Source organism: Nuphar pumila, chromosome 8, assembly GCF_984573655.1.
Source record: "Nuphar pumila chromosome 8, dmNupPumi1.hap1.1, whole genome shotgun sequence".
NCBI classification, from domain to species: Eukaryota; Viridiplantae; Streptophyta; class Magnoliopsida; order Nymphaeales; family Nymphaeaceae; genus Nuphar; species Nuphar pumila.
In genome coordinates this window covers 84,451,550-84,466,779 of record NC_143256.1, presented here as the reverse complement: position 1 = coordinate 84,466,779, position 15,230 = coordinate 84,451,550, and the positions used below count along the sequence as shown (strand labels likewise).

Genomic DNA, 15,230 nt, shown 5'->3' with positions numbered 1-15,230 from the left:
AAAACACTCTTTAAGAGTGATCACAAGAGCCAAGAACACAAACACTAAAAGTGTATACAAAAAACCCACAAAAGGAGAAAATGACTTAAAGTCATAAGTTAGATATTATTGAAGAAAGAAAAAAGAGGGTGAAAACCCAATGCCTTTACAAGTGTGAGCCTCCTCTATTTATAGAGGAGGAGAGCTAAAGGAGGGACCATAAAGGGGGCTCCCTTCTAGTCGTTGGGAGCCCCAACGGTCATAAATATGATCGTTGGGGCCCCAACGACTAGATGGGTGGGTCGCCTTATGGTCCTTCAAAAGGAAAAAAAAAGAAATAAAAAAGGAAAAGAAAAAAGGAGAAAAAGAAATAAAAAAAGAAAAATACAAAAAGAAAAAAGTACATGATAATTTACCAAAACACCCCTATCGGGTTTTTGGTTGTACAGAAAATGAAATAATTATGTATATATACATATGTGTATATATATACTTATATATATACGTATGTATATATATATATAAGTATATGTATATATATACATAATTTAACAATGGATTACGATACGCTACTTACAACCTTGATCCAGACATAGAGAGCATTGCAGAAGGCCACCTAACACCAGTACCAAACACCAACATATCATAATTAAAAAAAACTGATAATTGGTGACACTTCTTCGGTACTTATAATCGCATATCGAATAAGTGGAAAGAAAAACAAGGAAAACTAATAATTTCTCACTCCATTATCAGTTAAAAAGAGTTATTGGTATACTTTAGATATAAAAACAGTGTTGGCTGTTAAGAAAATTATATCTCAAATATTTAATGAACCAGAAGAATAAAAAAATTACAACCAGCCAGAATTACATTCAATTCCTAAATCACATGAACAAGTGTTTTAGATTAGAACATTATGCTGTATTCCTTAGGACCGAGTAGATGATGAAGGAACTAATGCTTTTCAATATGCCAAGTAACCAAACATCACCAGTTTGATAATAGGATGTAGAAAAGGCTGAGACTATATGAAAAAAAAATTAAAACATCTTATTGGCATGGCAAGATCTAATTAGAAAATAGTCAAATATTGAAATAAAAAAATATTAATTTAAATCTTCAAAAACATATTGGAGCAGTGCAAATTACTTTTGAGGCATCAAGAACCATCAACACAATATCTGATGATTTGGCAACTGCTATCACCTGAATTATAAAGTGAATTATTAGATATCTACACAGATAACAAATTTAAACAAGTTATTACAACTAACTACAGATACACTTCTCTTGAAATAAAATATTGGAAAGAATTATTAGGACAAAGTAACCTACACATCAAAGACTAGAGAGGAATTTTTTCCAATGATAAACAATTAAATCATAAGGTGATAATAAATTACTTCAAATTGGACATAAACACAGCCACAGAAAACTGCTACAATAGCTTGATATCAATCTTGTCTAAACATTCATCAAATTAGAAAATTTGTATGGTATAAGCATGCCAAGTAAAAAATATTTCATGTATTCACATATGTATATACATGTTTCCCTAGAAATAAACATCTACACCATTAGCAAGAAGGGTTTCTTGTGTTTTTTTTTCGTTTGTTGGGGAGGGGGGGATAAGAGAGAGGATGCACAAATGAGAAATAAAATGCATGTTCATACACTGACATTTGGGACATGTTTATGACTTAATATTTAATAACCATCTGCTAATATGTACACATCAATTACATGAGAAGCATACCCTTCATACTAGAAAGTATTCAAAGAATAGAAACAGGAAATAACACATCCACTACTTTTTATTAAAAGGTAAAAAGGCTAGGATTATCATTCATACTGATGGCATTTTAGATAATTAAGAATACTAAGGTTTCGCCTAATTTATGGAGGTGTAGATGCAATCAAAGTGTAGGTCCCACTGTAACAATGAATGAACTTTGGGTTTTTAATAGTTGTATTCTAAAGCAAAGTTTCTGACTGAACTCGTTTTACATACTCCTTGTGAAAGGTACCTCAACCTATGGAGGGCTTCCATTGTGAGCTTAACTAATTGCACATCGAGCATAACACTAGTAGTGAATCTTGTTAAAATATATACATATATGTATATATTTGTTTATATATACATGTGAATGTATATATATATTATGTTCCTATGATTGAAATTAGTAATGCCCACCAAGGGCATTTTCATCATTTTCTCCTAATGTAATAGGAGCAGACCATTAGGGCAGCATTGTAATCTTTCTTTATTTTTCTTATTTTTCTGTTTGGTGTCCCTTTCACTAATGTGAAAGGGCATTTTTGTAAACAGCCAATAGAGTTGTTGGGGCTCCCCAACAACTATAATTATAGCTGTTGGGAGATCACCCAACAGCTCTATTGAGCTGCCTTGTGGCCTATTTAAAGAGGGTTTCAGCCCCTCTCTTGTTAATGCTTTTCTTAAGCATTTTGAATACAAATTATATTTATTTTTATTGTGCTCTATTGCTCCTTTTGTGAGAATGATGTATTAGCCCTGTGTGGCTTATTGTATTTTGTCCATTAGAGGCTTTTGTGTGTGTGCACACATTGTAGCCCTTAGTGGCATTGTTCTTGTCCACTTGTGTTTACATTACATGGTGTCAGAGCCCCTAGGTGTCCTCACCCTCGGACCTTATTATTTGTAAGTGTTTGTGAAGAGTATGATTTTCAAAACAATGTTGTAAGTATCGTACGATACATATTGTTACTTTTTAGAAATACGATAGGATACCCATATCGAGTGCATCATACGATACACCCCTTTATTGTGTTGTATCATACGATACACAGGCGTATCGTACGATAGAGGTGTGGCATACTTAAAAAAGAGCTAAAACTTACTTTTTAAGTTTTGGGTTTTAAAGGCCTCTTGAGGGCAGACTTCTCTATTTATCTAGAGGTTGTTAGAAGAGAACCCACGCACGCTAGCAATTACTTGATGATCTGAGAGAAAAAAGACAAGAAAGAGAGATGAATGAGGCAGCAATGGTGTATGTGGAGCCCTAGGAGGATGTGTATTACGAAGATGAGCTCCCTACTACTTCTGATCCTACAGCCCCTAGAATAGGATCATCAGAAGTAGGAAGTGTTAAGAAGACACATTTGGATTGGATCGGATCTTGATCCAATCCATAACACCGCCTAAGGCACGCGCCTCTAGGCGGTGGCATACTTGTAATTACATTCCTTTTTTATTATGTATTCTGTAAAATGTACATTTTGAGTATAAATAGAATGATACAAAGGGGGAGATGTATTTTTCTGCGCCCCACTTTATCTCTCCTCTCTTCTTCTCTCTCAGGTTTTCCTATTTCCCTCTCTATCTCTCTCTCTTGTTACAACCCACATATATCAAAATCTTACATGGTATCAGAGCCAGGTTCGGGCTGAAGACATATCGTGCGGGATCTCTCTCTTGATCGTAAGTTCCTCTCTCCCAAAATCCCTAAACCTCTCTCCTTCTTGTCGTGAATCCCTCTTTCTCCCAAATAACCCTATTTCTCCTCTTCTTCTTCTTTCTTACCGTGAAGATCTCCTTTTACTCCGAAAACACCATCTGTTTTTGTCTCCACTGTGCCCTAATTTCTGCCCTAAATCCCAAATTCGTCTAATTTTACCTTAAATCCCTCTATGGCTGCCCTCTCTTCCAGCTTTCTTTCTCAACTTATCTCTCAAAAACTCAATCAAACCAATTATTTGACGTGGAAACGTCAAATCATCCCCTTTATCAAGAGTCATCGGCTTTATGGCCACATTGATGGCTCTCTTCCTGCACCACCTGAGTTCAATGTGACTGATGTGAAGAATGCTGCCGGGGAAGTTGAAAGCACATTAACTGAGCCTAATCCGAATTATGATACATGGACGGCACATGATCAAGCTCTTGTTGCTTATATCACATCAACCCTTTCAGATGAAGTGCTCGCAGGGATTGATGATGATCTCACTGCAATGGAGTTGTGGCAGGCCTTAGCCACAACATATTCCCAAATTTCTGAAGCCCGATTTCTTCAACTTAAGAGGCAATTTCAAGATTGCAAGCGTGGTACTAGATCAGTTTTGGAGTTTATGACTGAACTGAAGAATATTAGTGATCAACTGGCCATTGTGGGACACCCTATTAACGATAAAGACAAAGTTCAACAAGTCCTAAGTGGGTTGGGACCTGATTTCGATGTCTTCTGTACTGCTTTAGAGGTGTTGCCTTCCCTTCCCTCATTTGAAGATCTCAAGGCAAAACTGCTTCAACATGAAGCCAGCCGATTGCAACGTCAGGACTTATTGCCGCATGGTCAACACAATGTTCTTGTTACAAACACTTATTCTCATCCAGGGAATCGTGCTAGAGGGTTCCATGTGCAACCAGGGACGGGAAGAGGAATCCTTCCTACTCCTCAGGCTACCACACAGGGCAATATCCCACGGAGGATCCCTACTTGTTTTTATTGTAACAAAAAGGGACACGTAAAGTCTGAGTGTTGGCACAATCCGCAGAACAAAGGCAAAGGGGTTCGACGCGATAACATGCAGACGAGTTCACATATGCCAGGCAACCATATTCCTCCAGATGTGCAACAAATTCTTATGACTGCTATGTCCAAGATCAATTTTAAACAGAATGAGGAAGGAACTTGGTATGTGGACTCTGGTGCAGCAACTCATGTGACTGATAATGCAGGTAAACTTTCTAGTGCTCTCCCTTATTTAGCTCAAGGCTCAGTTGTTACAGGAGATGGATCCCATCATAAGATATCCCACATTGGAAATGCACAAGTGTCTTTGTCTCACTGTTCTTTACCCTTGAAAAATGTTCTAGTTGTTCCAAATATCAAGAAAAATATTATTTCTGTCTCTAAGCTTATTGATGATTCTAATTCCTCTGTTGAATTTACTCCATCTTTTGTTTATGTCAAGGATGCTCGAACCAAGAAGACATTCGCTGAGGGTGTTCGCAAGGGCAACATGTACGTTCTTGAGGAAGCTCCAATGGTGTCTGCGTCAAGTGTCTCTGTTCCGTCTTCTCCTAGTCCTCATCCTGTTGCTTTAACAGAATATGATAGGTCATTCATTTGGCATGGCCGTTTAGGTCATTGCAGTCATTCTTTTATTCGTGATCTTGTTAAGAATGGGTTCATCCCCAAGTCCAGTCTGAGTCCTGCCAATGAGTCAGACATGTGCTCTAATTGTCATATTTGTAAGAGTCATGCCTTGCCTTTTCAGTTGATAAATAAACGAGCATCCACATTATTTGAGACAATATATTCTGATGTTTGGGGACCAGCTCCTCTTTCTTCTTCTTCTGGGAGCAAATATTATGTTGTTTTTATTGATTCTTACTCTCGATACACTTGGATTTATTTTATGAAGCATAAATCCGAAGTGTTTCACTTGTTTACTCAATTTCATACCTTAGTCCGCAACAAATACTCCTCTAATATTGTGCATTTCCAATGTGATGGTGGGGGAGAATTTATCTCAAAAGAATTTACTGAGTACTTACTAAATCATGGGATCACTAGACAGATTTCCTGTCCACATACACCTCAACAAAATGGCATAGCAGAGAGAAAACACAGACATATAGTTGAATCTGCATTAAGCATGTTACATAATACTGGCATCCCCATGACTCTTTGGACTGAAGCTTTCCATACTGCCGTATATATCATCAATCGCTTGCCATTGTCATTACTTGAAGGGAACTCTCCATATTTCCTTTTACATCATGAACACCCTGATTACAATGTGCTGCGGGTTTTTGGGTGTATTTGTTATGTTCATGTTGATGTCTCTTTACGAAACAAATTTCAGGATCGGGCCATTATGTGCAGATTTATTGGTTATTCTGACAGTTATAAAGGGTATAGATGTTACAATCCCAAAACTGGGCGTGTACACATTTCCCGTCATGTTGTTTTTGATGAACTCAGATTCAAGGACTCGACAGACACATTTGTGGAATCCAATGCTGATCCTCAGTCTTATGATCCATGGCTAAGTGCTGAAATCTTATCTCCACAGGGTGATCCACATCAATCTTCGGCTCCAATATGTCATGACACTTCCTTTGCCTCATCCCAAGTTGATTCAGAACCATCCACATGTGATCCTCGACCATCTGGTTATTTTTCAGGGATGACTTATAGTAGAAGGCTTCCCTCTATCCGTGCTTCAGACACAACCAATGTTCTTCCACGCAGATCAGAACAGGTGAGACATCCAATTGACAGGTGGGTCAGCTATGACAATTTTTCTCTAGATTTTCAGATCTTTATGACAGAGGTGAACAAAAATGAGGAGCCCAAGAGTTATGATCAAGCGTCTCAAGATAGACGTTGGATTGATGCCATGAATGAGGAGATGTCTGCCTTGCATGAATGTCAAACTTGGGCTCTTGTTCCTCGACCAGACGGGAAAAATGTAGTGAGTTCCAAATGGGTTTATAAGATTAAATATAAACCCGATGGCAGTGTTGATCGATACAAAGCCCGTCTTGTTGCCAGAGGATTCACTCAACAGTATGGTGAGGATTATGATGAAACTTTCAGTCCAGTTGTCAAGATGGGGACAATACGAGTTATTCTTTCACTGGCAGTGTCACATGGATGGCCTTTATATCAGTTGGATGTGAAGAATGCATTTCTTCATTGCTATTTGAAAGAAGAAGTATATATGGAGCAACCTCCAGGGTATGCATCAAGTGATCCTACTCAATGGGTTTGCAAACTACAGAAGTCATTATATGGGCTCAAACAAGCATCTAGATCATGGTTTGACAGGTTCTCTCTCCATATTCAGCAGGCTGGTTTCACTCGAAGCGCTCTTGATCATTCTTTATTCTTATATCGGTCAGGTGAAACTGTAACTTGGCTTCTCATATATGTGGATGATATAGTACTCACGGGAAACTCTTCCTCTCATATCGCTCATGTTAAAGAGGTCCTACAAGAGGCTTTTAAAATGAAAGATCTTGGCGAGCTACGATACTTCTTGGGGGTTGAACTTGATAGAAAGGATAATGAGATGACTCTCACTCAACATAAGTATGCTCTTGACATATTAAACAAGGCAGGGATGTCGCAGTGCAAACCCATAAATACTCCCAGTGTTCTTAACTCCAAGTTGCGTGCTCTTGATGAAAGTGATGCATATCCTAATCCTCGGTTTTATCGAAGTATTGTTGGCATGTTGCAATACCTCACTTTTACCCGTCCTGACATAGTATATGCAGTGAACCAGGTCTCTCAATTCATGCATGCTCCCACAGAAGAGCATATGGAAGCAGTTAAGCGGATTTTACGCTATCTCAAAGCTACTATTGGAGATGGCCTCGTTTACACAAGGTCCTCAAATGTCTTGGATGGACATCATCTTTATACCTATACTGATGCTGACTGGGGGGGTGATCCAGATGAGAGACGGTCTGTTTCGGGTTATTGTGTTTTTCTTGACTCCAATCTCGTCTGTTGGAGTAGCAAAAGACAACGGGCAATTTGCAAGTCAAGCACAGAAGCAGAATATAGAGCCATGGCTGCCGGCACTGCTGAAGTTGCATGGTTACGACACCTCCTTGGAGAACTCTTACTTCCCATTGCCAGCTCCTCCTTCCTTTGTGACAATCAGAGTGCTATTAAAATGGCTTTCAATCCCATCTCTCACAGTCGTACCAAGCACATAGAGATTGATCAACATTTCATTCGTCAAAAGGTTGAAGACGGGGTCATTTCTCCAACATATATTCCTACATCACAACAGGTGGCGGACTTGTTTACTAAAGGACTTACAGGCGAGCACTTCTGGACTTTGAAGAACAAGTTGTGCATGATTCATCCCCATGCCCAACTTGAGGGGGGCTGTTAAGAAGACACATTTGGATTGGATCGGATTTTGATCCAATCCATAACACCGCCTAAGGCACGCGCCTCTAGGCGGTGGCATACTTGTAATTACATTCCTTTTTTATTATGTATTCTGTAAAATGTACATTTTGAGTATAAATAGAATGATACAAAGGGGGAGATGTATTTTTCTGCGCCCCACTTTATCTCTCCTCTCTTCTTCTCTCTCAGGTTTTCCTATTTCCCTCTCTATCTCTCTCTCTTGTTACAGCCCACATATATCAAAATCTTACAGGAAGTGTAATGAAATATGTGAAAATACAAAACGAGGGCCTCCAAGGGCTTATAAGATCATAAACACAAAGTGCACATGCACATACACAAGTCCAACTAAGGGACAATACATAAGCCCAAAGGCACTACACAGGCACTAAGTGCATTCAAGACATTAAAGAACTAAAGAGAGGAACACAAAAATATAAAAAACATTTATTTTATTGAGCATGAATGCTTAAGAGAAGCATTATCTTACAAAGAGGAGAAAGGCACTATATATAGAACCAAGATGGGCATTTAAGAAAGGCATTCACTATTCCAACAATCATATTTATGACTGTTGGAACAATCTCATAGGCAGTCACTCTTCCACAGTCCCAACCTTAGTTGTCAAAAGCAGGAAAAATGGGGCCCTAATTAACCCCTTTTCACAATCTCTCTCTCTCTCTCTCCTCTCGGTTTTTGCAAGAAAATGAAGAAGAGGATGACCTGTACTCAACCAAGGTACTCTCTCTCTCTCTCTCTCTCTCTCTCTCTCTCTCTCTCTCTCTCTCTCTCTCTTGTCTTTTTTGGTTTTGATCCGTTTGGGCTTCTTTATTTGATTGAGTTTTTCGGTAGAAATCATTTTCGTTAAAGTTTGATTCTGTTGTGTTTCTTTTCATTTTTTTTTTTGGGTGGTGTCTATGTGGATGCTTGTTTGATCATGCAGATGAATGGGTTCAAAAATTGGAGTTTGTGTTCTTTTTTCTTCTGGATGCAGTGATGCGATTTTTGTTTTATGTGATTGTAGTTAGGAAGAATTTTGTTAAAGTCTTAGTGGGATTTGTAGGGAAACTATCATTATTAATGAATTTGTGCTGATCACATGCCTGTGGAGATGATCTGACGAACATATTTGGTCGATCTGGTGTCCTGTTAGGGCTGTCTCTGTGTGTGCATGTGGTTTTTCTGCTTTCTACTCAGTAGTATTGTTTCTCATGATTTGTGTTACTATTCAAGAGTAGTGGTGGGTTTTTGTAGTGATACTTACGTAGGATGTGCATATGGGGGTGTTCATATGCATTTATTTGGTTGATTCATAATTTGCTTGTGTACTTCACGATTTGTTCCAATCTTGATTTATTGGCTCTCAGATATTGATTTTCGGGCTAAGAATCACACAAACATTCATATGGAGAAACAAAGAAGGCCAATTAGATTTTTTTGTTTTCCTTTTTCCTTAGTTCATGTGAAGTTGATCATCTATGGTTTTATGTAATTGCAAACTTACATATCTGTTTGGAACTCGATATGAGTTTGTGTAATGAACATTTTGTGTGCATGTGAAATCTGTGCACAAATATCATTGGCTCAATAATGTTGTAGGCCCAAGTTTCAGACCTTATAGAGTCCTAGCTTGACCAACATGATAGTCGTTTGTGATAGCTTGCAACCCAAGTTGCCTAGCTGTGTTAATGTTCAAGATAGTTTTGCATTCACAATTAGACAAAATCATTCAAAAATTATTGTCAAATTTTGGACAAAATATTTTTATATTTCAGTAAACTTTGTCAATCAAGCTTGAATGTTCTCAGGTGCTTTGATACCAGTTGTAGGCTGAAGTTTCAGACCTTAGAGTTCAAGCTTGATCAAAAACTTAATTGATGAAATATGTGAATTTGTTGCAATATAAAAATATATTTTGTAAAAAATCTGACAGTTATATCATATCAATACAGCTACAGATACGAGGATGCAACCATTTTTATGCAGGCTGTCCATCTTTCTTAGATATTTTTTAGGGATTGAGGTTGCATATTCCGCTCATGGCTACTAACTCAATCCAAGTTTGCTTTTAAATTAAAAAATGAAGATCGATGATGGCACACCACTGGATGATCCTACTCCTTACCGCCAAATGATTGGGGCCCTCACATACTTAACCATTACCAGACCTGATATCGCACATGCAGTCCATACTGTCAGTCAATTCCAGCATTCCCCTATCACTGGGTACATGAGTACCATTATACGTATCATTAGATATTTATAAAATTCTGTTTCTAAGGGGATTGTTTTGTCTTCCTCCTTCCCACTTGAATTAATTGCTTATATTTATGAAGACTATATCTATGTAGAACGTGAGGATGAGGCGTGAGAGAGAGAGAGAGAGCTGCGGCAGCAAAGGGGGATTTCTCAATAGAAGTTGTGCCCTACTTCATGTATGTATATATATATATACTATGTCACATGGGTGCGTGTAATAACCATAATATTTTAAGCACCTATTTTAAAAATATTATGATATATGGGTAATTTGGGCCTGGGATCCAGTTTCGGATCCAAGACCCATAGAGGGGTATTTATGATAAAAAAAATGGAGTTATATTAAAATAATATTAATGTTGGTAATAAAATAGAGATATACATATATATATATATATATATTAAGCGAATTCGAGGATCCACTTGGATCCAACTTACGGATCCATATTGATGGGGGTTAAATTATATGTATAATGTTAAATTCAAAATTTAATAAATAATTAATAGTATTTATAAGAAGAAAAATAAATAAAGTTTAGTATGGAGGGTCGGACCCACAATTGGATCCACGAATCCAACTGAGGATCCGGCACTCATAGGCGATACCGGGTCCATTATTAAAATGGACCCAGCATCGCGGGTCACGGGCTCGGACCCAGACCCGAGTTCTTTTTAAAAGGGGCAACCCGATAAGGGTTGCCCGATAAACCCTAACAGGAAAAAGGAAAGGGGGGAAGGGGGGGGTTACGCAGGGCGTAACCGACCTCCCCCATCTCGGCAAAAAAGGAGGGGCCTGGGGCCGATAAAGGAGGGGAGTGGAGAGGGGGTTTCGCCCTCTTCACTCAGCCTCATCTCTCTCCCTCGTCTCTCTCTCTCGTTCGGTGCGCACGCGCTGGAGGCAGGGAGGTCGCCGGCAAGTTTTGGCCATCACAGACCTCCGGCGAGACTCCTGTCACGGCAGCAGCAAGGAGCAACCCCAGCCGACCCTTCTCTTGCAGCCACGAAAGCCTCCGATCGCCGAAAAACTCTTCAAGAGGTACGGTGCTTCTTGGATTTCGGGTTAGGGATCGAATATGGGTTCGATTCCATGCATAGGTTTTCCTGTTTTTCTTTTTGGTATTATGTGGGTTAAGCATGGGGTGCGAGTACAGTGAATAGGGATTTAAGGGTGCTGCAAATCCCCAAATCATGGGAAAGGTTTTAATGGCTGCCGTAAACCCTATTTGAGGAAAGAATGTCGTTTTTACCCTATGTGTTTACCCAAACCTCATTTTGAGTTGGGACCGGATAGTGATTTCATTCATTTTACCCCGGTGTTTTATTTTTTATGTCATTTCCTTTTTGTTCATGGTGTTAAGTGTATAATGATATGTGTATATACATTCTAATGCAGCCTGCGTCAGTCTGTGTGTTGAAATTTATGTTCTGAAACCTGTTAATCTAGGTTCAACGAGTGCAATAATCAACAAGTCACTCGTTCAGAGGGTTCCTATTTGGGAATATATGTTAAACCCCCTTAAACGAGTCCTGACTGGTGTATGTGTAACTCGTTGAAATGAGGCAGAATGGACTGTGGTGGGAAATTATCGAGCTTGGGTTGGGGTCTTGATCCTCGGTTGTACTATCCGTCTTCGTTTCTGTTTTGTTAATTTCTGCTAGGACTGACCCTTAATTTACTTTTATGAGCCAACCTTCGTCACCCTGTAGAACTCGGGCTTGAGCTCTTGATTTCCACTTATAACTACAGGTCACATTAACTTTCTGTTTCTCGGCCCCTTGCGAGGATCAGTAGCATATACTGCTACTATTATCATGTTTTGGCCTTCATGTCTGCATGTATAAATGCCTTTGCCTATGTGTGTTTATTCTCGCACATGTGGTTTTTGTTCCGTATTTCATATACCTGTTGCTGGATATGTGAAAAGTAATTCCATGCACATTTTAGAAGTTCCTGTCATATTCGTTGTATTGATTTGCTTACTTATGCGTGCATTGGCGGGTGCATTTGAAGATGACTGATGCAATTATGTTGACCAGTCTGGGTGCTTTCATGTGCTATATGTTGCGTATTTAAGAAAATGTATGTGTATATAGTGATGAGTCCGCAATCTTGCATCTTATTTACACTTGAATATGTAAGAGTTATCTATTACTAAGTACGCCTTATTACAGATTTTTGTCATTACAGGGACCCTGAGTAAAACCCCATGTTCAGCTCTTGGGTATTTCCCCAAACCGAAAAAAAAAATGATAGAAAAGATGAACTATACCCTTGGGAAGTTTAGTGGTTGATGATAGCCCTATAAAAATAATAGCAAATGGACTGTATAGGGAATTCATGAATTCAGGGAGGGCATAGCGTGCTATAAGTTATTATCTATGAAACTTTACAAGGTCCTTTATATGATTGACTTGAAAATGTATATTTCCTAGAAGTGAACCAATAACCGACCCTATAGGTCGATTGCGGTTGGCACTTGAATTGCTATGTCCGGAACTAGGGGTTCACCTTTTGTACCCTGAGTTAATAAAGTTAATGCATAAGTCAATGTAAATTTGATGCTTTTGCCCGACTGGTTTAAAGGTACCGGGGCATCGGTGTTTGTGTTGTAGAAATTGTAACATGAGAAATATTTGATTTTTTGTTAAAAATGTATTGCTTTGGTACGAGTGTATACATGATAAGAATGTGGGCATGATCCAGTTATTGATAATTCTTCTTGAAATGGTACATGTACACTCATACACTTAAAGAAACCATGGATTTGGTCAATGCCCATATGTGATGTAGATAACACACACATGTTGAAAATGCATATGAATGAATTATGACATGCATATGTTTGGGTTCATATTTGCATGAATATATATGCTTTTGACATTTCGACTTAGTGTTATAATTGAAACACTATTTTGGTTTTGTGATGTGATGCATCGATGGCCTAATTGGACCATCATCGGCCTGGAGAGCCGTGGGTTTGGTTTTCTTTCACATATGTTTTAACTGCATCACGTAAACCACATAAGATGGTTTGGCACTTTACTACACTGTTCTAATGGTTTATACGGGCTGGAGTCCCGAATGGGTCCCTGCAAGGGAGGATGCGGGGTTTTCACTTTACTTTTGCATATGTGTGGCAAACTTAAATAATGAACTTTAAATAAAAATAATGAATAAGAACAGTGTAATATACATTCTGGGATATCTCATCTGAAGTATGAGAATCTTGGATATCCGGTCTTGGGGAGACTGTGAGGATACAAAAACTCTGTGTGCGTTGTTACCCCTGAACCCGATATTGAAGTTCTTCTCCTGGCCACGGTTTTAGGGAGAGCCCACCACTTTACCCGAGAGTGGTGTGTTAGTCACAGTTGTGAGTTTATGGTACCAAGGAAGTGGCACTTGTGGGCGTGGGGTGTCCTTTGTGTCCCCGACATTAGATGTGGAGGTCTAATGTTCCGATGGATGGTGTTGTTTCCTGATATCGGTCGAGGGCTAAGTTGGAACCGACTATTAAAATACAAATTGTGTGTTAAGCTACCCTGGGAACCTACTTGACATCGGGGTTTGTACCCGTTTGGTGTATCCGCGGGCAACTGTAATTAAAAAGAGGAACTTAAAGATGTGTGCATTTAATAGGGCATGCATATGGAAAGACGAAACTTAAATTTAAAGATAACAGAAGAAATCATGCATTGCACACAATCATGCATTTTTCTGTTATGCATTAGATCATGCATGGTTGAATCATTCTTGATATTATGACATCATTGGGTGGTAGCAAATGACTTGGTGAAATCATGCTGAAAGGTTTGATTATTTAGTTATTGATCTATGACACTGCTTTATTGTGCTTGACTGGTGAGTTATGTAATTATTGGTAGTTATAGATATTTGAATGTTGCAAACTTTATATCTGTACTCACTCAAATCACTGCATGAAATATTATCCATGTTCTTTCTTTCACCTGGTTTCTTTAGAAGTAGCTGTGCTCAGAATTTCGGTTCTGACACCCTACTTTGTTGGTTTTTCACAGGAAACGATGAACAGTGAAGTTGGACATGCATCTGGGGATGGATGAGTTATACTTGGGCTTGTCAGCTTCAGTAGAGGACATAATGGCTCTTTCTTTTGTCTTTTAGTTCTTTTAATTTCTGCAATTGTTACTTTACTTTCAGTTGAAGAAAACCTTGTCTTTGAAATTTTCTTACTCATTAATAAAAGAGTTTTAGTTGAGTGATATGGATGATAATTGCAACTTCGTTTGTGGTGTGTGGTTATCCAACTGAAATTGGAACTGTAGGGACCCCAGGTCTCTGGGAAGTTTTCCGTAACTCTTAAAAAAAATATATATATTCCGCATTTTTAAAGGGTCTGGATTGGGGTCGTTACAGTGCGGGTGCGGGTGCGGGTGCAGGTGCGGGTGTGTGGATCCGGCACTTTCAAAAAACTCGGGTGCGGGGGTGCGGCAGGGGCAAAAATGTAAATATATATATATATAGAAGGGGGTCGTGGGTTCCCCCGGCGCGGGTCGGGGTTCAATTTTTTTTGCTGGTGTGTTTGTTTGAAGACTTGTTACCCACGTTCTGCTTGTTGAGTACTTAAGCTCAACGGGACAAAATTGATGAACCGAAAGGATTGGCAATCTGATCGACCCAGCCTGCTGCTGTAACGCCCCAAAAATCCAGGACTTGTAACTTTTTGAATAGTTTAGAAAGCTTTGAAATCATACAATAATCAGAGTTCAAATAGTACTTCAGCGGAAAAATGATATTTTTAAAATAACAAGTCGATAGACCTTGAGCGCATTACAGCGTAAACTTTGCTTTGTCAAATTCCGCACAACTATTGAAATCAAATGGTTTCGAAATGCATTTTCAATAATTGAGAATTTGTTCATGTGATTTTACAACTCGTAATATTGGTTAAACCAGGAAAAGTTTACTAAAACAGTTTTAGTAACTCAAGGTTTAAAAAAAAGAGAAATTTTGAAATATACTTTATACCAAATTTACCAACATGTCCTCAAGAGCGAAACGTCAGAGAAAGAGCTCTATCTTGATCTCAT

The 15,230-nt window shown here is 38.7% G+C and overlaps 1 protein-coding gene across 2 annotated transcripts in view; it reads right to left on the bottom strand.

The window, feature by feature from the left end:
• Window positions 1–15,230, bottom strand: part of LOC149830003 (developmentally-regulated G protein 2) — a 170,710-nt gene that overhangs the window by 65,424 nt on the left and 90,056 nt on the right. The window contains exon 5 of one of the 2 annotated variants that reach the window (XM_090015672.1): window positions 1,132–1,188. The exons of the other annotated variant lie outside the window; for it this stretch is intronic. Within the exon in view, the coding sequence (XP_089871798.1) occupies window positions 1,132–1,188 (57 nt within the window). The remainder of the gene's footprint in view (window positions 1–1,131; window positions 1,189–15,230) is intronic. 2 annotated transcript variants of the gene reach the window in all.